General features: G+C 36.3%; 1 protein-coding gene across 3 annotated transcripts in view; it reads left to right on the plus strand.

Annotated features, from left to right (window-relative positions):
* The window catches only part of LOC106058867 (protocadherin Fat 4-like), a 111,504-nt gene that overhangs the window by 29,157 nt on the left and 57,541 nt on the right, over positions 1-24,806 (plus strand). For all 3 annotated transcript variants that reach the window (XM_056018693.1, XM_056018692.1, XM_056018694.1), the window contains exons 8-21: positions 437-550; positions 837-953; positions 1,209-1,308; positions 1,935-2,035; positions 3,959-4,135; positions 5,228-5,365; positions 5,991-6,146; positions 7,306-7,505; positions 9,679-9,869; positions 12,844-13,076; positions 16,218-16,398; positions 16,958-17,088; positions 18,776-18,935; positions 19,739-19,872. In XM_056018693.1, coding sequence (XP_055874668.1) covers positions 437-550; positions 837-953; positions 1,209-1,308; positions 1,935-2,035; positions 3,959-4,135; positions 5,228-5,365; positions 5,991-6,146; positions 7,306-7,505; positions 9,679-9,869; positions 12,844-13,076; positions 16,218-16,398; positions 16,958-17,088; positions 18,776-18,935; positions 19,739-19,872 — 2,133 coding nt within the window. The remainder of the gene's footprint in view (positions 1-436; positions 551-836; positions 954-1,208; positions 1,309-1,934; positions 2,036-3,958; positions 4,136-5,227; positions 5,366-5,990; positions 6,147-7,305; positions 7,506-9,678; positions 9,870-12,843; positions 13,077-16,217; positions 16,399-16,957; positions 17,089-18,775; positions 18,936-19,738; positions 19,873-24,806) is intronic.

A 24,806-nucleotide genomic window follows, 5' to 3' on the forward strand; every position in this document is an offset into this window, starting at 1 on the left:
TGGTTTTTAATTTTCCTTTCAAAAGTCTATCAAAAAAGAATGGATCCATTGATGTAGAGGACCAGCGATGCTATTATTTGAAATAGATTTAAAAGCTTGCAGAAATCTCAATCTACTTTTTGAAACATTCAGCGAAAAACATTCATAAAACATAATAGTAGTAATAATAACATAATGATCTAAACTTTGAAAGTCATGTTGGTGTGGAATCAGAACATTTTCTCAGCTGTCACGATGTCGCTGCACATTTTATGTTTTAATAGGCTTTCTAAATCTGTTGTCATTTTTTAATTCTTTAGAAAGGCATCTCTAGGTTTTAGAGAAACATAGGTGTTTCTTCAATTATTGGTTTAGATGATGGGGGCTCTTCTCTATAACTTTTGCTGTGTTTAAGTCAAGAAACCTGTAGAAAGCTATCAGTCTGATTGTTTCACAGGATGCCAATGGTAGATTTGCCATCAATGATCAGTATCAAGGGATTGTGGAGCTAAAGCAGCCTCTAGACTATGAAAGTGGAAATACTGAATTCCGTCTTAATGTAACAGTGCAGGTACTTTCTCTATCCTTATATTTCAATTCTGATTATTGTAATTGAACAACGAAATCTATGAAACATTTTGAGTTTTCTAATTAAACATATCTGAAATATTAAAACACCTTTTAAGGTTTTGATGTGACATTTTATAGTTGATCAGATTTTAGTTGAACATCTGTTTTTTTTTTTGGTTTAAACTTTCAATCATTTGGATAATTATTATTATTATTATTATTATCTGCTACCCATTATTATTATTATTATTATTAATTAATTGCTATGCCCAACTTGAACTTTTCAGGAAGTCAATAATGTGTCCATGGCTGACTTTACAACGCTGGTCATCAAAGTCACAGATGTGGATGATCTGAATCCTGTATTTAATCAGCAGGCTTACACTTTACAGCTTCAGGAAGGGGTAGGTTTTTTTTTAACCTGGATTCATTAATTAGGGTTTAACTAGGGATGGCATTTAGAGTTCAATACATTCTATTGAAAGCTATAGAAAATACTAGTGACAGTGCGGAGCAGTCTATATAATCTAGATGAAAATCATTTCTATATTAGTTAGGTAAAGGTGCTGAGTTGTGTATTTAGTATTACTTTAGTTCAATCTGTTTTAATCTAGATATAGTATTTCAGAAATTTGATTCTAGATTTTGTTATTCTTAAGACATTCACAGGCTTGGAATCTTTCTCGCCAAGTCCTGCCATAACAGCTTATGATGGGGATAGGGCTATTAACCAGACTATCGTATTCGCCTTGGATACAAGTAAGTTCAGATTTTATAATTATAACAACCCAGGACCATTGACATGACTCCAGAGTGCCTACTGAACCACCAGGCAGCCATCTAGTTACTTAAGTTATCTCAACTTCCAATTTACAAAACATGCACACAAAAATATCTTAACTCTTTATCCCCGTAATTATTTTCCACGTTCTGACAGGATTGTTCATTTTTCACATTTGTACATTCTACCCTGTTATCATTAAACTTTATTAACATTTTTGCTTGTTATCTGAAAACAATACTTTGGGTTCAGTATTATAAGAGAATGCATGTTTTTATATGTAACACAAATACAAGTTTATAAATCCCAAAATTAAATTTAATTTAATGGGGTGAAATCAATGATGGTATTGTTAATTAGGAGAGAAAGAGTTAATTGAAAACTGCAGAAAAATATGTCTCCCTGATATTTGTAAATTGACACTAAAAAATCTTTCTCCTTTGGAAACATTAGACACTGATTAATGATTAGGTCTATGAGCCACTGAATCCTGGACACAAGAAGTTTCCATAATCTGCAGTATTAGGCCCATATTTCTAAAGTTCTACCAACCATTACATTTTTTTTATACGAAAGTTCTTAAAATTCCTTTTCTTATGTGCAGGCACTAAAGCTTTGTATGGCAATTTGTTTGATATCGCTCGGAATGGAAGTCTTAGAGTCAATGGGGCACTTAAACCTGGACAGTACAATATCAATGTTAAAGTAAGTAGAACTTGAGGTTTTGTTTCCTTTGTTTCTGGTTGTGAGTGTTTGTGTTTTGTGTGTGAATGTTGTTCGTATTTGCATCTATATTGTTATTGTTACAGTAGTTATGCTGAGGTGGTCACTTGTAGTGAAACCTGAGTTTCCAATAAAAATTATCTTTCTGTGTTAATCATTTTCATACATTTTATTAACATTCTTATCTTATAAAATACAGAAGTTATTTTAAAAAAATGAAGATGATTATCTCTTACGCATCATGCATCTAGTCATGCATGTTAACCAATGACTTAAATTCTACCAAGTCATTGGTTTTCCTGTTCATTGGCCTCCTTCAGTCGTAGGACGACTATGGTTCATCTCAGAGCACACTTCCTCATGTGGCTGTGGAGCTCTATTTTGGAGAGACACTCCCGTCCACAGATAGCGCAGGTTAAGGTGGCTTTTGCTATGGTGGTAGAGGAGCTGGCCGTTTTTCGGATTGTGCGTTTTTTTTCCTGAGCTGAGACCCATGTACTTTCACTGTCCATAGCTTTCTTGGTCACTGTCTCTCTCTCCATCTGTTGCGGTCTAGAGCAATGTCTTCCCAATTGTCAGTATTGATGTTCACTGATTTGAGGTCACGTTTTATTACATCTATGTAACGGAGGTGGGGGCGACCAGTTTTTCTTGTGCCATTCGCGAGTTGACCATAGAGGATGACTTTCGGGATGCGTTTGTCTTCCATCCGGCGAACATGTCCAAGCCAGCGCAAACGGCATTGTCTGAGGGCTGTAAAGATGCTGGGAATACCTGATCGCGCAAGGATTCTCAGTATTGCACACTTTTTCTTCCCATGTGACATTCAAGATCCTATGGAGACATCTCACATGGAATGAGTTCAGTTTGATTTTTTGGTTTTCCTAATAGGGTGATTATTTCTATAAGTGGCACAGTGATAATTTCTTATTTAGAAATTTTGATTTTTGCTTATAAAATTATCCTTTTCAAGAGTGGATCTTTTTTTTGAAAATTGAATGTATTTAGTACATAGTGAGTTTCACTTTATTAATTCTTATTTACAGTCCTAAATGACACATTTACCAGTTACCAGATCAAAACTTTCTAAAGATTATAATAAACTAGATGGCTGCCTGGTCGTGCGGTTTGCGCGCTGGACTGTCGTTCAGATTTATCGATGGTCCCGGGTTCAAACCCTGCCTGCTCCCATCCCCCGTTGTCCTGCGGGAGGTTTGGACTAGGAAGTAACCATCTTCAACTCTGAAGGAACATCCGAAACATGTCAAACATTTTACAAAACAAACAAACTATCCTCAGTATTGGAATAGTTGTAAGCCAGTAATAAAATCTCAATAGCCTGACTACTTTGGCTTCAGATTAAGATGGAATTTAAAGATTTGAAGGATATTCCCACAGTATTTAGAAACAGGCTAGAGCTTCACATGTTAAAGAGATGTTTAAATCAACCAAAATTACTCTCAGTAGATTGCAAAACTAAGCAACAAACTGTTAAATTGAAGCCAATTTGTGAAATGAATTGTAAGACATCTGTGCCATATGCAGTTTTCACAGTACTCCATCTAGTATGTCCCAGTGTATAATAATGTATAATATGTATAATGTATAATAATAATGAATTTAAAGATTTGAAGGATATTCCCACAGTATTTAGAAACAGGCTAGAGCTTCACATGTTAAAAAGATGTTTAAATCAACCAAAATTACTCTCAGTAGATTGCAAAACTGAGCAGCAAACTGTTAAACTGAAGCCAATTTGTGAAATGAATTGTAAAACATCTGCACCATATGCAGTTTTCACAGTACTCCATCTAGTATGCCCCAGTGTATAATAATGTTTCCCATCTAACATGTATAAAATATTGATAATGCAATTAAAACTTAACTAGCTCCTGTCTTTCTCAGGCCTACCAAATAGACAACCCAACATTTAGATATGCAGTAGCCATCCTAGTCTTGAATGTCTCTGATGTCAACAATAACAAGCCAGTCATGAACAGTGCTCAGTACTCCGCCAGTGTCTCTGAATTAGCTGCCATAGGGACAACTATATTGACCATTGCTGCCAGTGACTTAGACGAGGTTAGTATTGTATTCGATGACCTGTAAAAATATCTTTAGAATTCAATGTATTTTTTAAAATCACATATACAAAAGATCAAAATTCTGCTAGAGTTTAACATTACCCTTAGGCTTAAGAATGTTAAAAACTAAACAATGAAAATGAATTTTGATGCTAGCTCTGTAACAAAGTAACATAAAAAAAGAAAAAAAAATGGATGGCTGACTGGTCGTGCAGTATGCGCACTGGACTGTCATTCAGACTTCTCGATGGTCACGGGCCTACTGTCGTCTTGCGGAAGGTTTGGACTAGAAAGTAAATTATCTTCAAGTCTGAAGGAATGTCCAAAACATGTTTAACAAACATATTTAACAAACAAACATTATATGCATGACTAAATGCATGACGCGTAGGACGTAATCATCTTCTTTTTTGAAGTAACGTCTGTATCATATAAGATAAGATAAGATGATGCTGAGGGTGATGCTCAAGGTGATGCTGAGGGTGTCTCCTTCTATTTCTTGTAATGCTTCATGATGGCTAGGAGACTCCCAATGCGCTTCTCACAATCATTCATCTAGATCTAGTCTTGTAGTTGACATTTGTCTATTTCAAAACATTCTTGGAGCTTGCTCTTTGCTGTTCATCTGGAGTCTTATCAATTTAGACACCGAACTGAACCTTTAAATCTTCATAAGATGGTGTGCAAAGTGCTCAAGTAGCCTATGTCTTTTTATTTATTCCACTCCTTACTGAATACAAAGAAACATTTGAATTGAGTGCTGGAATTCTGACGAAGGGGTGTTACATAACGCTTCAAAAAAATGTAAGCCAAATTTTAAGATAATTAAATAATTTTGAAAAAATGATAACAGTCAAAATTTTCTCTATGTGGCTAGTGAATTTTTTCTCCAAAGATATGCATGTACTCAAATTTCTAGGAAAGTTATTAGAGCCGTTTTGGATATATAATTTTTTCCTTGTAAGATTTTTCCTTCCACCAATGAAGACGGTGTAGGCTGGTGGTAGGAATTGAAAAATGTGTTTTTTTATTAGTAGGTTGGAGTTTTGGTTTTAAATCTGGTCTGATAGAATTCCAAAACTATCCACAGGGTGACAATGCAGCCTTCAAGTTTCTCATGCAAGGAAATACTGATGGTGTCTTTGATCTGGAGACACAACAAACATTAGGATATATTGTTTTGAAAAAAGTATTGGACAGGGAGATAACTCAGAGCTACAGTTTCCAGGTGAGCAACTGACTGCCTTCCCATTCCTATGATTTTCCAGCACTGTTATTCTTGATTGCATCTCTTTATTGTTAGTAATGCTGAGGTGGTCAGTTGTAGTCACTTTCAATTTTAATTTGTTTGGACCAATAAAATTATCTAATATTTTTTTTTTTAATTTAGTCTAGAAAGACTTAACCCCTTACTTTTACCTATTCCTTAGTCTGTTGGACCGGTGGGGCACCAAGAAAGACTCATCGACCATCTTTCTCCATTCCTCCCTGTCTTTTGCCTTGTTTAGAACCTCTTTCAATGGCAGGCCTGTCCATTCTTTTATATTTAACAATAAAAAAGGATGCATTTGTTTCTTTTAGAGAATTTCTAGCTAAAGCATTTTAAAAAAGACATTACCAAATGTTTGAACATAAAATAAATATCTGCAATCCAGGTCTTCAGTGTATAATAGAATAATACTAGGTCTTGGTAAATAAAGATTGTGTGGCAATCAGTTAGTAATGAGTGTGTTCTCTTGACTGCTGGCTGAGACCACCATTTCTATCTGTGTATTCACTACACATTAACTGCTAATTTGTTGGTATTTTACTGAATGGTATTTTCTTTCAAGTCTCTCTGTTTTGGTTTACAGGTGTTTGCAAAAGAAACTAAAACGAAAGAACTCTTTGAAAGTGACCGCAGTGCAGTGACCATCACAGTCCTTGATGAGAATGACAATAGTCCAGTCTTCACTAAAAGCTCTTACAACTTTAAGATTAACCGTACAGACACTGGCTTTGTTGGACAGGTAACTAGTTATGGATTCAAAGTTTAAGATTTGCAGAACAGTCTTTTTAAATACACATACTGAGACTTTAAAAGACTCCCAAGCAAACAAAGGCTTTATCTTCAATTGTCGTGGCAACAAAATATGGTTAGAGTTATGGTAGAATGGCTGCCTTGTCATGTGGTATGCGCTCTGGGCTGTTAACTTGATTGTCCCAGTTTTGATCTGCTTACAACCATTGCCCAACTGTCTAGCAGCATGAAGTTTAAGCTAAGATGTCATAATCTTCAAGTTCTGAAAGAAAAAAAAAAAAGCTTTCAAGCTGAGTGGTAAAAACTGCTTTGCTACCTACCAAGGGGGCTCAAGTTTGACTCTAGAGCCGTGTTTGTTGAGTACTCAAAGGCAGCATGGGAACCTTTTTCACAATTACCTCCCTTCCTCTACGTATCCACAAAAGAGATAGGGCCAGAGTGCACTGAGCATGATATGGCATGAGAGATGGGCTGTACAAAAGAAATTACAAAAAAAAAAAAAAAAGCTTTTCTAACTCTAGAGCTCCAACACAAGTTCATTTTTAGGATTATTTAGTGATGTTAGTGGTGCATTTATTGAACTGGTGTAGAAATAAATACTGTGACATTTTCTAGTATTGATATAAAGCTTCTATCCACTCACTCTTTCTGGTAAAAAGTTTATAGATTTCTCTCACACCCATTCTCGGATCAAGTTGTAGCTTTACACATTTATTTTTTAGTACAAAAAAAACATGAATCAATACAAAAATTGCCCAATTAGTCAATTAATTATTGGTAGTTAATTATTTTGTTTGATATCGAATAAAAAAAATGACTTCTACATTATTGAGAGCTATAGTTGTAAATGTGGAGTTCTTCCCCTTACATAAGTTTTTTTAAATTAAATTTTTAAAGGACTTTTTATATCTTGCATATTTACTTGCACTTCACCTCTAATTAACATCTTAATTTTGGTTCAAATGTAATACAAGAGTGAAGTTGAAATCTGGATATAAGCATTTTTAGATTAACTGTCATTTTAGCTTTAGTGTCTGTGTTTGTAATGTTATTACAGCGCCTTGAGCCTACATTTTGTTTGTTAACAGCGCTTTATAAATAAAATTATTATTATTATTATTATATAGGCCTACTTGTGTTTCTTCCAGGTGACAGCTACAGATGCTGACGCCCTACACAATGGAGAGGTGCTTTACTCTCTACTGCAATCCTCATTCTCATCTGCGGTGACTATAGATGCTAGGACAGGAAGGATAAGTCTGACCAGGCCACTTGTTTTCACTGATGTTGGTACCTATTCCATAATAGCCAAAGCTACAGACAACAGCACGGAAGAAATCAAAAGACGGTAAATACTCTTGTCAATGTTGTCTATAGATCTCTAAGTTGGATTTCACTTTATTCACTTTGGTTACATTGTTATGGGAAATAACACATTTGCATTTATTTTGTATGTAAAATTAGTAAGTAAAGTACTAGCATGGACCTAATAGCTGAGGTGGACTAATAATAGTACCTATTTCTAGCCCTATTGTTTCTTATGAAATCTTCAGTAAGTTCTCCTTTTTTCAGGATTATTTAGTGATGAACATTTTTAAACAATTAGGCATCCTCTAGAGCTGAAGAGATTCAAGAACAAATATCCCAGTCCCTACTGGATTTAAACCAAGGACCTTAAGTTGAGAGCCAAACTCTCTACACTAAGTCTCCCACCCTCCAGTTTGGCTAGCAGTCCCCTTGTTTGTTGTGTGGTCAGTAGACATGCAATATTGACTGTATCGTCAGAACAAAGGGTCAAACACAGATTATTCTGGTCAGCATTGACCTATTTATTCACAGAATGTCTGCAGCTGCCTCATGTCAGGGTTTGTTTTTAAGCTTTGGCTCGTTTTCCCAGGCCCCTGACATTATCTTAAAATAACGTGATAAATGACTGTCAATAAAATGACTCGATAATTCATTTAATGTAATAATAAAAAATTTAATACAATGAGTATTTACAGTTTATGTAGAGGATGATAATGATGGTATTAATTAAACTTAAAGATGTGAATAATAAAAAAAAATACTGGTGATTTTATCAAAGATTGTAACAACCATTCACTAACAATCCAATCATACTACAACTGTAATGCTATCCAGTATTCGCCGTCAGCCACAACTTTGGCTCACAGTAATACAACTCCTACACTGGCACCCTTTAAGAAATAAACACAAAACTCAATGTCTACTCTAAGACTGGAACCAGTAGCTACTATCTCATAGAATATAAAATAGAGATATAACAAACACAGAAACTTCCCCTAAACAAGGCTCCAAAAATCCTACAGAAATATTAATTCCAAGAAAATAGTACTAAAGCTGCCCACTAGTTTCAACAAACTAAGAGTCTTGTATGGAACAAAACCCCGTCTGTTTCAACCTTCTTCAGAGGGTGAACAAAGAATGACCAATAAATGTCACCGGACTTTGTGACGTAGCAAACTAATCAAAACAAGAAATAAGATCAGATAAGATAATTTATTGATCCTATCAAATGGAAATTCAGTTTGACTACAATTGACAACCTCAGCGTAACTACTGTACAATAACAAAACACATTCACAGTCACAACCAGCGATCTCCCCCTGAACAATGTTAACGAGTAGAAAATTTTTTTAACAGAGTAGGGAGAAAGAACAATACACTTGTCCAAACTGCTTGTGACACCACATAAAAAAAAACTATTTTTACAAACATATCAACTCATTCAGTCTGTCTATCTGGTAAAAAGTTTGCACACGTTATTGATCCCACACCCAATCTCGGATCAAGCTGAAATTTTACACAATTATTTCTTTTACCTGACAACACAAGAATCAATAAGCAAAATTAACCAGTTAGTTAATTAACTATTGATAATAAATTATTTTGTGTGGTATCTGGAACTAGGGAAAGAAATTGTATTTGACTGAAGTGGTGACATAAGTGATATTAGTCCCCTTTATAGGTCGTCATCTGAATCTTAGTGAGCACAAACCTGAAAATAGGACATGACTGAGTGGTAAAGGGCTTGGCTTCTGAACCGGGGGTCCCCATGCTCAAATACTTGTGAAGACTGGAATCTTTAAATTCAGGATCTTTGGGCTCCTCTGAGTCCACCCAGCTCTAATGGAAAAGTCAATGCGATTGGTTGTTGTGCTGACCACATGACAGCATCATAAATCGTAGGCCATAGAAACAGATGACATTTACAACATTTGCCCTATAGATCACAAGGTCTGAAATGGGAACTTTACTATAGAAACAATAGGTAACTATACAATCTTTGATGTTCATAAGCTCGCCACTAACAGAGAGGTTACCATGTTGGCTTGAGAAGGCTTGAGCCATGAGTTCGAGTTCAGGCTGTTCCCCCTTTTTTATATTATTATTAGTCTAGATCTATTACACAATTAATGACATGACTGATCCAAACTAATTGATACAATTAATGTAAGCTTTGTGATTTAAAAACAGTATTATGTTGATATTTTCTTCAGTTCCTCTCTTGCTGAAGTAGTGATACAAGTTCTGCCTGTCAATGACCACGCACCCTCATTTGTTGGTGGTCCCTATGTTTTTAATGTCCTGGAGACTGCAGTGGCAGGGACTCTAGTAGGACAAATCTCAGCTGTAGATGATGATAAGGATTCTATTAACTATGCCATCAGATCAGGCAATGAAAATCAAGGTAAGCATTGTTGACAGCTTCTGGGGTAAATGAAATTTTCTTTGCTCATTATCATGCGATGAGATTTTCTTTATGTTTTGAGTGATCCAAATCTGTGTGGATTATTTTCATGGCTCTTTGTTTAGGGATTTTGGCTTTTGGAGAAGGACACAAAGATGCTTGTACTTTAGAGTGAATGTTTATTGGCACAGTAAAACAAGTACAAAGTTTATCAAATAGTGATTGATTTGATTTTCAGTAATCAAATGTTAAATTAAATGGTGAAACATGGTATAAGAGAAAGGGGAATGAAGAAAATGTCTAATCATTTGATTGATTCAAAGACTTTGTTAGGTGTGGTATGCAATCCAGGCCGTCATCTCAAAAGGTCCAGGGTTCAAACTCCTGCAGGAGTTTTTAGCAAGGGCATTAAAATTTTCATTTCTGAAGAAATGTCAGAGATGTTGGTATGTTAGTCAGAAAGCTGAATTCTGTCCCCCGAGTGCCTGTTGGAGGTTGCTACTGTTGAAAAGGTAGCTGGGGGCTGAGAAAGCTGAATTCTGTCCCCTGAGTGCCTGTTGGAGGTTGCTACTGTTGAAAAGGTAGCTGGGGGCTGAGAAAGCTGAATTCTGTCCCCCGAGTGCCTGTTGGAGGTTGCTGCTGTTGAAAAGGTAGCTGGGGGCTGAGAAAGCTGAATTCTGTCCCCCGAGTGCCTGTTGGAGGTTGCTGCTGTTGAAAAGGTAGCTGGGGGCTGAGAAAGCTGAATTCTGTCCCCCGAATGCCTGTTGGAGGTTGCTGCTGTTGAAAAGGCAGCTGGGCTGAGAAAGCTGAATTCTGTCCCCCGAGTGCCTGTTGGAGGTTGCTGCTGTTGAAAAGGTAGCTGGGGGCTGAGAAAGCTGAATACTGTCCCCTGAGTGCCTGTTGGAGGTTGCTACTGTTGAAAAGGTAGCTGGGGGCTGAGAAAGCTGAATTCTGTCCCCCGAGTGCCTGTTGGAGGTTGCTGCTGTTGAAAAGGTAGCTGGGGGCTGAGAAAGCTGAATTCTGTCCCCCGAGTGCCTGTTGGAGGTTGCTGCTGTTGAAAAGGCAGCTGGGCTGAGAAAGCTGAATTCTGTCCCCCGAGTGCCTGTTGGAGGTTGCTACTGTTGAAAAGATAGCTGGGGGCTGAGAAAGCTGAATTCTGTCCCCTGAGTGCCTGTTGGAGGTTGCTACTGTTGAAAAGGTAGCTGGGGGCTGAGAAAGCTGAATTCTGTCCCCTGAGTGCCTGTTGGAGGTTGCTACTGTTGAAAAGGTAGCTGGGGGCTGAGAAAGCTGAATTCTGTCCCCCGAGTGCCTGTTGGAGGTTGCTGCTGTTGAAAAGGTAGCTGGGGGCTGAGAAAGCTGAATTCTGTCCCCCGAGTGCCTGTTGGAGGTTGCTGCTGTTGAAAAGGTAGCTGGGGGCTGAGAAAGCTGAATACTGTCCCCTGAGTGCCTGTTGGAGGTTGCTACTGTTGAAAAGGTAGCTGGGGGCTGAGAAAGCTGAATTCTGTCCCCCGAGTGCCTGTTGGAGGTTGCTGCTGTTGAAAAGGTAGCTGGGGGCTGAGAAAGCTGAATTCTGTCCCCTGAGTGCCTGTTGGAGGTTGCTACTGTTGAAAAGGTAGCTGGGGGCTGAGAAAGCTGAATTCTGTCCCCCGAGTGCCTGTTGGAGGTTGCTGCTGTTGAAAAGGCAGCTGGGGGCTGAGAAAGCTGATCTGTGGAAGACTTAGTCATTCTAAAACACTGGTAAAGCTGAGATGCTTAAAGGAATTCAGTCCGGAGTTTTCAGAAATGGCCCTAGCTAACAGGTTGCTATTTATTCTGCTTATCCAGAAACAGATATTAACTTCTACACAACCCTAAGATAAGTGAAGGAAGGAATTAAGGATAGTGTCCTGGTATGACTAGTTGTCTGGTCTGTGTTATAAATAGCAAGACCCATTTAGCATTTTCTTGACTGGAAGACGTAACATTGAGCAACCCAGTCAACCCTTTCGGAAATATACCAACCATCTTTGTGAGGGAATAAAAAGTGATGGGAACATTTCAAATTCTTGTAGACATTGAAAGATAATAGCCATAAAGATGTTGGGTGGGTTTGACCAAGCCATAAAGATGTTGGGTGGGTTGGACCAAGGCCATAAAGATGTTGGGTGGGTTTGACCAAGCAATAAAGATTTTGGGTGGGTTTGACCAAGCCATAAAGATGTTGGGTGGGTTTGACCAAGCCATAAAGATGTTGGGTGGGTTTGACCAAGCCATAAAGATGTTGGGTGGGTTTGACCAAGCCATAAAGATGTTGGGTCGGTTTGACCAAGCCATATAGATGTTGGGTGGGTTTGACCAAGCCATAAAGATGTTGGGTGGGTTTGACCAAGCCATAAAGATGTTGGGTGGGTTTGACCAAGCCATAAAGATGTTGGGTGGGTTTGACCAAGCCATAAAGATGTTGGGTGGGTTTGACCAAGCCATAAAGATGTTGGGTGGGTTGGACCAAGACATTAAGATGTTGGGTGGGTTTGACCATGTCTGCACACTGCTTAAATAAAAATTGTGTACGGAATGATATAATTCAATTTTAATTGATTAGTTTGTTAGTTTTTCTGACTTGTTTCAGTGCCCAATGTTTTCATTTTGATGTGAAATCTTGTGCTAGATAAAAGACTTTTCATACCTCATTAGTAAGAGCTTTTTATGTTTACAGTTGATGGTATTTGGTTCTGTTATTCATAAAGTTTTACCCATCAAAGAGCCAACAGAATGTCAATAGAATGTGTTGCTTGTATAAGTTGATAGAATGTGTTACTTTTATGAGCCATTAGAATGTATTACTTGTATAAGTGTAAAATGTATGTTACTTGTATGAGCTATTTATGTTTTATAACATTTTGATGTTATTTTGAATACAAGTTTTCTATGTTATACACAAAATGTAACCAGATGAAAAAAAGAAAGTCATACATTTTTTTTGTGACTGTTTCAGACATGAGACTGGACAGTTCAACTGGTCAGTTGTATCTGGTCAAACAATATGATCTGGATACTGGGGCTGCAGCATACCTGAGTTTAGTTGTGACCGCCTCGGATGGTACACACACCACGGTCATGGATGTACAGATCGTCTTTGTTTTTGTGAATGAGTTTGACCCAGTGTTTACATCAAGTCCCAGTGCTAATGTTCAGGAAAACTCTCCTTCAGGAACAACAATCACAACAGTTGAGTAATCAGGGAGTCTAACTTTGAGAAATAAGAGTCCCTAAAACTTTGGTTTTTAATCAGAAGATAAAAGGTTTATTTGACCCAGTGTTTACATCAAGTCCCAGTGCTAATGTTCAGGAAAACTCTCCTTCAGGAAAAACAATCACAACAGTTGAGTAATCAGGGAGTCTGAGTCTAACTTTGAGAAATAAGAGGCCCTAAAACTATAGTTTTTAATCCGAAGATAAAAGGGTTATTTGAATAAGATATTGTATGCGTTATTATTTATGATGTACAAGTAATACAAAGCTCTAGAAAAGATAGGATCACCTGATCTGTCTCTTGACTTTAGTTGTAGGCATGCTGGGACAATTCCTGTAACTGGCTCCCTCTATTTTTCCCTATCATCAGCTGTTGTAGACGGTAATGGAAATATTTTTATATATAGTTGTCTTCTCATTTAAAATATAAGCACTTGCTTTCATTCAGTTTTTATCTGTTTAAATATTGGTTCATAAAATTCAATTTATCACGAGTGATAAAATGTATTTTATCTTTATATTTAACCATTAGTATGGGTTCAAAGGATGGTGCCCATGAATGCTTAGTCACTTAGATAAAGATCATAACAGCATATTTTATTCTAGAGTTGAGAACTTTTGAGGTCCATTTAACTCTGTTGGGTGCCAGACTTTTGAAAAGGGAGAGATATGGGGAGGAGATATAAAGTAATGGTTATGTCAATAGTACTTTTTGACTTATCCTGCACTATCTTGCCAAGAGAGATATGGGGGGTGTATAAAGTAATGGTTATGTCAATAGTACTTTTTGACTTATCCTGCACTATCTTGCCAAGAGAGATATGGGGAGGTATAAAGTAATGGTTATGTCAATAGTACTTTTTGACTTATCCTGCACTATCTTGCCAAGAGAGATATGGGGGGGGGGAGATATAAAGTAATGGTTATGTCAATAGTACTTTTTGACTTATCCTGCACTATCTTGCCAAGAGAGAAATGGGGGGGGGGAGATATAAAGTAATGGTTATGTCAATAGTACTTTTTGACTTATCCTGCACTATCTTGCCAAGAGAGAAATGGGGGGGGGGTATAAAGTAATGGTTATGTCAATAGTACTTTTTTTACTTATCCTGCACTATCTTGCCAAGAGAGATATGGGGGGTGTATAAAGTAATGGTTATGTCAATAGTACTTTTTGACTTATCCTGCACTATCTTGCCAAGAGAGATATGGGGAGGTATAAAGTAATGGTTATGTCAATAGTACTTTTTGACTTATCCTGCACTATCTTGCCAAGAGAGATATGGGGGGGGGTATAAAGTAATGGTTATGTCAATAGTACTTTTTGACTTATCCTGCACTATCTTGCCAAGAGAGATATGGGGAGGTATAAAGTAATGGTTATGTCAATAGTACTTTTTGACTTATCCTGCACTATCTTGCCAAGAGAGATATGGGGAGGTATAAAGTAATGGTTATGTCAATAGTACTTTTTGACTTATCCTGCACTATCTTGCCAAGAGAGATATGGGGAGGTATAAAGTAATGGTTATGTCAATAGTACTTTTTGACTTATCCTGCACTATCTTGCCAAGAGAGATATGGGGGGGAGATATAAAGTAATGGTTATGTCAATAGTACTTTTTGACTTATCCTGCACTATCTTGCCAAGAGAGAAATGGGGGGGGAGATATAAAGTAATGGTTATGTCAATAGTACTTTTTGACTTATCCTGCACTATCTTGCCAAGAGAGAAATGGGGGGGGGGGTATAAAGTAATGGTTATGTCAATAGTACTTTTTTTACTTATCCTGCACTATCTTGCCAAGAGAGATATGGGGGGTGTATAAAGTAATGGTTATGTCAATAGTACTTTTTGACTTATCCTGCACTATCTTGCCAAGAGAGATATGGGGAGGTATAAAGTAATGGTTATGTCAATAGTACTTTTTGACTTATCCTGCACTATCTTGCCAAGAGAGATATGGGGGGGGGGTATAAAGTAATGGTTATGTCAATAGTACTTTTTGACTTATCCTGCACTATCTTGCCAAGAGAGATATGGGGAGGTATAAAGTAATGGTTATGTCAATAGTACTTTTTGACTTATCCTGCACTATCTTGCCAAGAGAGATATGGGGAGGTATAAAGTAATGGTTATGTCAATAGTACTTTTTGACTTATCCTGCACTATCTTGCCAAGAGAGATATGGGGGGGGTATAAAGTAATGGTTATGTCAATAGTACTTTTTGACTTATCCTGCACTATCTTGCCAAGAGAGATATGGGGAGGTATAAAGTAATGGTTATGTCAATAGTACTTTTTGACTTATCCTGCACTATCTTGCCAAGAGAGATATGGGGAGGTATAAAGTAATGGTTATGTCAATAGTACTTTTTGACTTATCCTGCACTATCTTGCCAAGAGAGATATGGGGGGGGGGTATAAAGTAATGGTTATGTCAATAGTACTTTTTTACTTATCCTGCACTATCTTGCCAAGAGAGATATGGGGGGGGAGATATAAAGTAATGGTTATGTCAATAGTACTTTTTGACTTATCCTGCACTATCTTGCCAAGAGAGATATGGGGGGGGGTATAAAGTAATGGTTATGTCAATAGTACTTTTTGACTTATGCTGCACTATCTTGCCAAGAGAGATATGGGGGGGGGGGGATATAAAGTAATGGTTATGTCAATAGTACTTTTTGACTTATCCTGCACTATCTTGCCAAGAGAGATATGGGGGGGGGGTATAAAGTAATGGTTATGTCAATAGTACTTTTTGACTTATCCTGTAGTACTTTTTGACTTATCCTGCACTATCTTGCCAAGAGTCTTACTTATCATTTGAAAATGGTTGAAATAAAGCTAGAATAGAAAAGTTAACAAATATTACAATGCCTCCTTCTTCCCTAGTACCATTAGAGCATGGAACGGGTTGCCTGAATCAGCCAGGAAAACCAATGACTTTGTATTGTTTAAGTCTCTAATTACAACCAGATGAACACATGGATTTGTGTAGGGCCTTTTTGTTTTTCACTCTCTAATATATAAGATAATAATATAGGTCCATGTCATATTTAACTTGGAGAAAAGAGATTTACTATCAAATGTTGTGACAATGTGCTTTGCAGGTTTTAGCCACAGATAGAGATAAAGGTCAAGATGGTCAAATCACTTATAGTTTGGTTCCATTACCAGACAGTACGTTCTTCCTTATTGGAGCCACAACTGGAGTAATCACCCTTAACTGTAACAAGTGTTTGGATTATGCTACTAGAAGTGGCTATGTTTTAGTAGTGAAGGCAGAAGATGGTAAGTTTCTATTGGCATTAAGAAATCTAATACTGCCTGGAACACCACTCCTTATGCAGACTTTCACTATAGCAATTGTTTTTTTTTTAAATAAAATTCTTCTAAGCTAGAATTGCTTTGGAGGAACTTTAGAATTAAATTTGAATTGTTTAAGAGGAACTTTAGAATTACATTTGAATTGTTTAAGAGGAACTTTAGAATAACATTTGAATTGTGTAAGAGGAATTTTAGAATTACATTTGAATTGTGTAGGAGGAACTTATGAATTACATTTGAATCGTTTAAGAGGAACTTTAGAGTTACATTTGAATTGTGTAGGAGGAACTTTAGAATTACATTTAAATTGTGTAGGAGGAGCTTAAGAATTACATTTGAAATGTGTAGGGGGAACTTTAGAATTATATTTGAATTGTTTAAGAGCAACTTGAGTATCATATTAGAATTGTGTAAGCCTGCATGTAGAAATGTTACCTTTGAGGACAGTAAGGCCTACACATCAAACTTAAATCTAGTCTTCTATCAGTGTGTTAATGCAGTTCTATAAATATTTGATAAACAGGAGGCAGCCCACCAAGACTAAGTCTCCAATCTCTGACTATAAATGTTACTCAGACAACTTTCTCTGAGCCACGATTCAAACAACAATTGTACAACTTCCAGGTGGTAGAAAATTCTGTCAATTATTTTCAGGTAACTTTTTGAATTTTGAAATAGTTTAATTAGACAAATTATTGATCTATGAAATAAAGCTTCTGAATGTAAATTTTATTCAGTACAAACTTATTCATATTTATGAGTGTTAATTCAAATAAAGTCTTAATTGACCACCTACAGACTATGGTTATGCTTGCCCTCGATATGTCGAAATATGTAGGTCACAGCTGGGGTTGCGTAGCCACGGGAAATACTGCATTCCTCATTAATCTTCAGACTCTAAGACAAGCCTTATTATTATTATTATTATTATTATTATTAATGCAAATACTAAATAATACTTCAAGTGGTTTGTAATGCTTGTAATAGTCAAGAGAGTGTCTTAGAATTTTTTTCAATTGGATGGCATGTTCCCTAACTAGCCTACTAAACTAAAACTTCGTTTGGTTCCCCATTCAGACCTTGTGGTCTATAGGGCAGACAAGGGTGTCATGTGGTCAGCACAATGACCAACCGCCTTTACTTTTCCCCAACTAATGTCAGTTACCCATTAGAGCTGGGTGGACTCAGAGGCGCCCAAAGATCCCGAAATTAAAAATCCCAGTCTTCACCAGGATTTGAACCCGGAACCATCGGTTTGGTAGCCAAGCGCTTTACCACTCAGCCATTGCACCTCATGACATGTTCCCTAACTACTAAACTAAAACTTTGTAGAATTAAATCCTTCCATTTTGGTAAAATCAGATTTTTAGTCTTAGATCCTCCCAAACTGTTGTGTAAGCATAGATCTTTAGATGGCTGCCTGGTCATTCAGTCGTCTTGATTCCTGGGTTCGTACCCTGCCCCCCTGCCATCCAACATTGTCCTGCAGGAGGTTTGGGCCAGGATGTACATTCAACTTTGAAGGAGCATCTCAATCATGTAAAACATTGTACTGTATTAGTTTATGTGACTAGATAAGCTAAATCAGGTATCTCTTATATTTTAAGAATATGCAGAAAAAAATGCAGATTACAAATATGTAATTTGATTATCTCGGAGATAAATAGTTTATAAAATATATATTTTTAAGTTTTATTTCTTATTACCATCTATTTTCATTGGAAATACGCCATTTTTGAAGGCTCAACACTAGATTATCTCCCTTAAGTTAATTGCCAACTTTTTTTCTGTTTGTATTTTATCTTTGTTTCTAACATCTATTAGATCTAATATTGAAATTCATTTAAATTGATAGCATAAGAACAAAAAACTCTCTTTAAAAAAAGTTATTCAAAAAAGAAGAAACAACTTCATCAATTTATTATTAACATTTATTTAGACCTTCATTTCAGTAAATACACTTAAAAATTCATAAGTTGACAGCATAAGAACAAAAATCTCTTTAAAAAAAGTTATTGAAAGTTTAATGTAGATAAGGGAGATAAATATGCTTAAAAACAACATGGTGGTCAGAAAAGGTATCTGGGCATCTAAACTATTACCCATTGTACAAACATATTCCATTTTACAGACTTAAATCCTCCCACTCTGTTCCTTAAGACTTCATTTATATTTAAAATACTTTTTTTTGTCCCTTTAGTAAAAGAAACATCTCTAATGTTATAAATACCTGTAGAATACAAAATTCTTCTAACTAATAACTCTTGAATGATAGGTTTAATTAAACCAGATTTCTCTAAAGTCTCAACTTATCTGTTGATCTTTTTTGTTATTTCTGTAGCTTGATGCCAGTGACCTAGATACACCAAGGTCACTTTTGGTGTTCACCAATGCTGCTCCCAACAACCCAGCTGATTCCCCATTTTATGCTAATGTTTTTCCTAATGGAACACTTCGAATATCTAGCCTTGATGCTGAAAAGATTTCCTCAATGACATTTGGTAAGTTGAAAATCGTTTGGACAATAATAGTCATCATCTCAGTACTATTGTTAGGAGTTGAGACTGCGATAGTAAGTGTGTTTGTTTTGAGTGACTAGTCGTGTATTGTGTATGACTGTGTATGAAATGACCAGTTGACCTTCATTGTACATGGATGAGTGAACAGTGAGGAAAGTCAGGACTGTGTGGAAATGGGTCAGAACTACAACAGGATGCTGGGGTGAAGGAGAATAATGTAAAAATGAATAAAAACAATTTAATCTATAGAGCGCTGTTAAAAAAACAGCATTTGTGTAACAAAAGTTTAATGATTCAATGATAGGATATGACATGGGTGATGGTTATACTATCAGTGCTCCTCACCTAAGTGTGGGCTCGCGATGCCCACAGCCCAATGGATTATGGCCGAGCATGGTCCATACAATAAGGCTTGACTTCCCAAGCCTGAGTCCCCACTACTGGGAGAAACAACAAACAGAAAGCTCCCAGCCAAGAATCTGCTACCCAAGGAAAGAAAACAAAATGATGCGTTAATTGAGATCATAGTTGTGTTTAGTGTGTTTATCTTATATAATACAGACGTTACTTCAAAAAAGAAGATGATTACGTCCTACGTTTATTAGAGAGACTTCTCATTAGAGAATGAGAAAGCCAGAGCCAGAGAACAACATGAATTTGTTTTATATATAAATATATAGATATATATATATATGTATGTATGTATAATGGTTGCATTCTTGTGCATAAACAAAAAGATTTCCAGCTGATTCCAATGTAATGTGTTTCTGCTTTGCTCTATGAAGGAGCCTCAGTGACAGATGGTGTTACTAAGGATACTGCTGTCATCATTGTGAATGTGACAGATGTCAATGATAATGATCCAGTTCCAGTTCTACAGTCACCCATCAGTGTCTTTGAGAATGCTCAATCTGGTCAGGTAAGGGGGATCATTTACTAACTTCATAAAATTTGATATTTTTTAGCCCCACAAAATTGTACTATTCTGATATTGAATTGTTTCTGGTCAGTTAGCAGACTAAAGGATGTATGTTGCTAATCAACTGATGTATGTTATAATCAACTGATGTATGTTGTTCAGTGCTGAATTTAACTATTGTCAACATGAGCTATTGCTATGGTTCCATGACAGATTACCTTACTTGATTAGAAGATGCCCCATGTCTCAAATAGTTTACGGCCTTAACAAGTCTAAATCCGGCTTTATCAACCAATGTATGTGGTTAATCAGCCAATGTATGTTTTTAATCAAGCAATTATATTAATATTTTTGGGGTAATATTCATTACCCATGGTCTGTTTAGTAAATCTGTTCAGTTTTGTTTGATATTTACATCTCTTGAAACTGTTAGATTAACAATGCTTACTTACATATATAAAAGAAAAACCCCAAAAATTAGTTATTACCATTAAAAGATGAACATAACATAATACATAATGATAATGAAACTAAAGCAAACATTCTAAACAAATACTTTGCATCAGCATTCTCAGCCCCAGGAGACAAAGACATATTACTGAATTTGAACCAAGTAGACAACATAGAAGATATAGTAGTACAAGAAAATGGAATTCAAAAACTATTAGCCAACACCAAACCAAATAAAGCTTCTGGACCTGATGGTATTCCAGCTAGATTACTCAAAGAACTAAGTAATGAGCTAGCCCCAGTGTTCAAAATACTCTTTCAGGCTTCACTTAACCAGGGCAGAGTACCAAAGGACTGGAAAGAAGCTAATGTCACCCCCCTATTTAAAAAAGGAGAAAAATCTGACCCAGGAAACTACAGACCAGTATCACTTACCAGCATCACATGTAAAATCCTAGAACACATAATATGTAGCAACATCATAAACCACTTAGACAAACATAATGTCCTCACACCATACCAACATGGCTTTAGGAAATATAGATCATGTGAAACACAACTAATAGGACTAATTGATGATTTTTCAAAAGGTTTAGATAATAGTGAACAAATAGATGCTATCTTACTAGATTTTTCTAAGGCTTTTGACAAAGTTCACCACCATAGTTTGCTTAAAAAATTAAAATATTTCGGCATTAATGGTCCACTGCATCAGTGGATTAAAGACTTTCTGATAGGGAGAGAACAAACTGTAATAATAAATGGCTCTAAATCAACACCGATAACAGTAAACTCAGGTGTACCTCAAGGAACAGTCTTGGGTCCACTACTATTTTTAATTTACATAAATGATTTACCAAATTGCATTACTTCAGGAACAAAAGTCAGATTATTTGCAGACGATTGCATAATATATAGAACAATAAAAACAACACAAGACAGATATTTTACAAAGAGAATTAGATGAATTACAGAAATGGGAATCAAATTGGAGCATGTCTTTCCACCCAGAAAAATGTCAGTTGTTAAGAGTAACAAAAAAACTAAAACAAATTAATTCCACTTATCTTATTCATGGCAAACCAGTAACACAGACTAAAAACGCAAAATACCTAGGTGTTATAATAAATGAAAAACTGTCATGGAATCCACATATTGATGAAACTACAAAAAAATCAAACAAAGCATTAGGATTTATTAAAAGAAATTTCTATAAATCAAATAAGAACATAAAACTAAAATGTTATTTAACCTTGGTTAGGCCAATAATAGAATATGCATCCTCTGTTTGGGACCCCTCAACTCAAGAAAACATTAAGAAACTAGAACAGACACAAAATAGAGCAGTGCGATTCATAACAAACGAATATTCACATTTGACTAGAGTAACACCTTTAGTAAAATCACTAAATTTAGAAAGCCTAAGGACAGAAGGCTCAAAAGTAAAGTAGCAATAATACAAAAAACACTGAACCATAATCTTCAAATACAAAAACAAAATTTAATAAAATACTCTGAAAGACACAAAGATAAAGGCACATTCCTCGTCCCATATGCTAGGACAAATTTGTACAAATACTCCTTCTTCCCTAGTGCTATTAGAGCATGGAATGGGTTGCCTGAGCTAGCCAGGAAAACCAGTGACTTGGCAGAATTTAAGTCATTGGTTAATATGCATGACTAAATGCATGATGCGTAGGACGTAATCATCTTCTTTTTTGAAGTAACGTCTGTATTATATAAGATAAGATAAGATAAGATTACCAATTCACCCATTTATGTAGAGTATTAAATTATTAGAACACCAACCCCATGATAATTATTTATATCCTACTGACCAAGACCATCACAGGATTGTGATTTTTTAAAAATTAATATAAGCTTTCTTGGGGTTTACACTCTACAAAATTATTCAAAGCATTACAGAGATTGGAAAATTAATTTTTGCCATTTTTTAAAGACCCAGCTGAAGGCAAATGAATAAATCTTTCATCATCATCATCTTTCTTTTGCATTTCTCATGGAATATAAGGCCTCAGTAAAAACATGCCACTCTTCACAGACTCTTGCTAGTTTTTTTGATGGCTTCCTAGCTCTTTCCGGTCCTCTCGGCTTCCTCTAGTACAGTGTGTCACCACATTCTTTTTGGTCTGCCTCTACGTCTTGTTCCCTGAGGGTTCCACTCTAAGGTCTGCCTAGCTCTGTTGTTGGTATCTTTTCTAAGGTGTGACCAATCCATCTCCACTTCCTCTCTAAGATCTGCACCTCTATATTTTTCTGTCCACTCATCTCCCACAGTTTGGTGTTTTATATTTTGTCGGGCCCGTGTATTTTTATATTTTTCAGGCATCTGTTGATGAAGGTCTGTACTTTTTTTTTCTTGTTGCTTCAGTTGATCTCCATGTTTCAGAACCAGACAGTAGGACAGCCTTGACATTAGAGTTAAAGATTCTTACTTTAGTCTTGTTCCTGAACTCTGCCATGTACTAATAACTTTTTGTTCTATTATTTTTCTTATAGTCAGGCTATAGTGATGTGAAAAGAACCTACCAAAGCTATTTCATTATCATCTGAGTTATAGGCTTCTAAGTTTGTATGTTCCATTTTTGAAACACTAGGCAATTCAGTTCCACTAATGAGATTTGCATGTTCCATTTTTGAAACACTAGGCAATTCAGTTCCACTAATGAGATTTGCATGTTCCATTTTTGAAACACTAGGCAATTCAGTTCCACTAATGAGATTTGCATGTTCCATTTTTGAAACACTAGGCAATTCAGTTCCACTAATGAGATTTGCATGTTCCATTTTTGAAACACTAGGCAATTCAGTTCCACTAATGAGATTTGCATGTTCCATTTTTGAAACACTAGGCAATTCAGTTCCACTAATGAGATTTGCATGTTCCATTTTTGAAACACTAGGCAATTCAGTTCCACTAATGAGATTTGCATGTTCCATTTTTGAAACACTAGGCAATTCAGTTCCACTAATGAGATTTGCATGTTCCATTTTTGAAACACTAGGCAATTCAGTTCCACTAATGAGATTTGCATGTTCCATTTTTGAAACACTAGGCAATTCAGTTCCACTAATGAGATTTGCATGTTCCATTTTTGAAACACTAGGCAATTCAGTTCCACTAATGAGATTTGCATGTTCCATTTTTGAAACACTAGGCAATTCAGTTCCACTAATGAGATTTGCATGTTCCATTTTTGAAACACTAGGCAATTCAGTTCCACTAATGAGATTTGCATGTTCCATTTTTGAAACACTAGGCAATTCAGTTCCACTAATGAGATTTGCATGTTCCATTTTTGAAACACTAGGCAATTCAGTTCCACTAATGAGATTTGCATGTTCCATTTTTGAAACACTAGGCAATTCAGTTCCACTAATGAGATTTGCATGTTCCATTTTTGAAACACTAGGCAATTCAGTTCCACTAATGAGATTTGCATGTTCCATTTTTGAAACACTAGGCAATTCAGTTCCACTAATGAGATTTGCATGTTCCATTTTTGAAACACTAGGCAATTCAGTTCCACTAATGAGATTTGCATGTTCCATTTTTGAAACACTAGGCAATTCAGTTCCACTAATGACAGCTTCTTCTTCTTCTTCTTCTTCATCATTCTCATTTTTATGCTGGAGTGTTCAGATAACTAAACCAATACATGAGATGAACTGCGCAGTGGTTTCCAAATCAGGGAGCTCTCCATATAGTTTTCTTTCTATTGGGATGATTTGGGGCCAATGTCTTATACGGGCCTCTTGGTAAAGAGAGCAAAGAGCAGCTATTTCTTTGAAACCTGTAGAATCTCTCTGAGATTGAAGAATGAAGAACAGAAGCACATAATGTAATCCTTGTTGCTGCCATGAGACGTGATTGCTTGCAGACTTTACTTTCAAACTTTCATCGCACTGACTATGCAAATTTATATTGCTGAAAAAGCACTTTTTGATCCAATGCCACCTCCCATAAAAGAACTCAACGATAGATGCATAAAATTTATATGAAATAAAAAAATATTTCAGCCTTGATCAATTGGTCCTGGGTTCCTTACTTTGATTGTAATGGGTGAAACAATTTATTCATTTCGGCTTCAAGTTATTAGTGAGGTGCCTCTTGTCTGGGCCACATTTGCTGGTTTCTGCCATATCTGGGCAAATGGCAAGATAATAATTATGAGAAATACAAAGCCGGTGCATCTTTTATCCTGCAGTTTAGTTGAGGCACCTGTACTAGAACAATCATTTCATGGGAGGTGTAGACAGAGCTGATGAAAACATTGATAAATATCAGGCATCAACCACTGGAAAGAAACGGTATTCAAATCCTCTATTGTTCTGTTTTGAATTAGCTTTACAAAATGCAACTGCATAAAAACCATAATTAGAAGTCAATGAATCTTCTGGAGCTTTGATGATGTATCATTAGTCATTGTTTGAAGAGCCATCCTGCTGATCTTGGCCAAAAA

The sequence above is a fragment of the Biomphalaria glabrata genome, chromosome 2, assembly GCF_947242115.1.
Source record: "Biomphalaria glabrata chromosome 2, xgBioGlab47.1, whole genome shotgun sequence".
NCBI classification, from domain to species: Eukaryota; Metazoa; Mollusca; class Gastropoda; family Planorbidae; genus Biomphalaria; species Biomphalaria glabrata.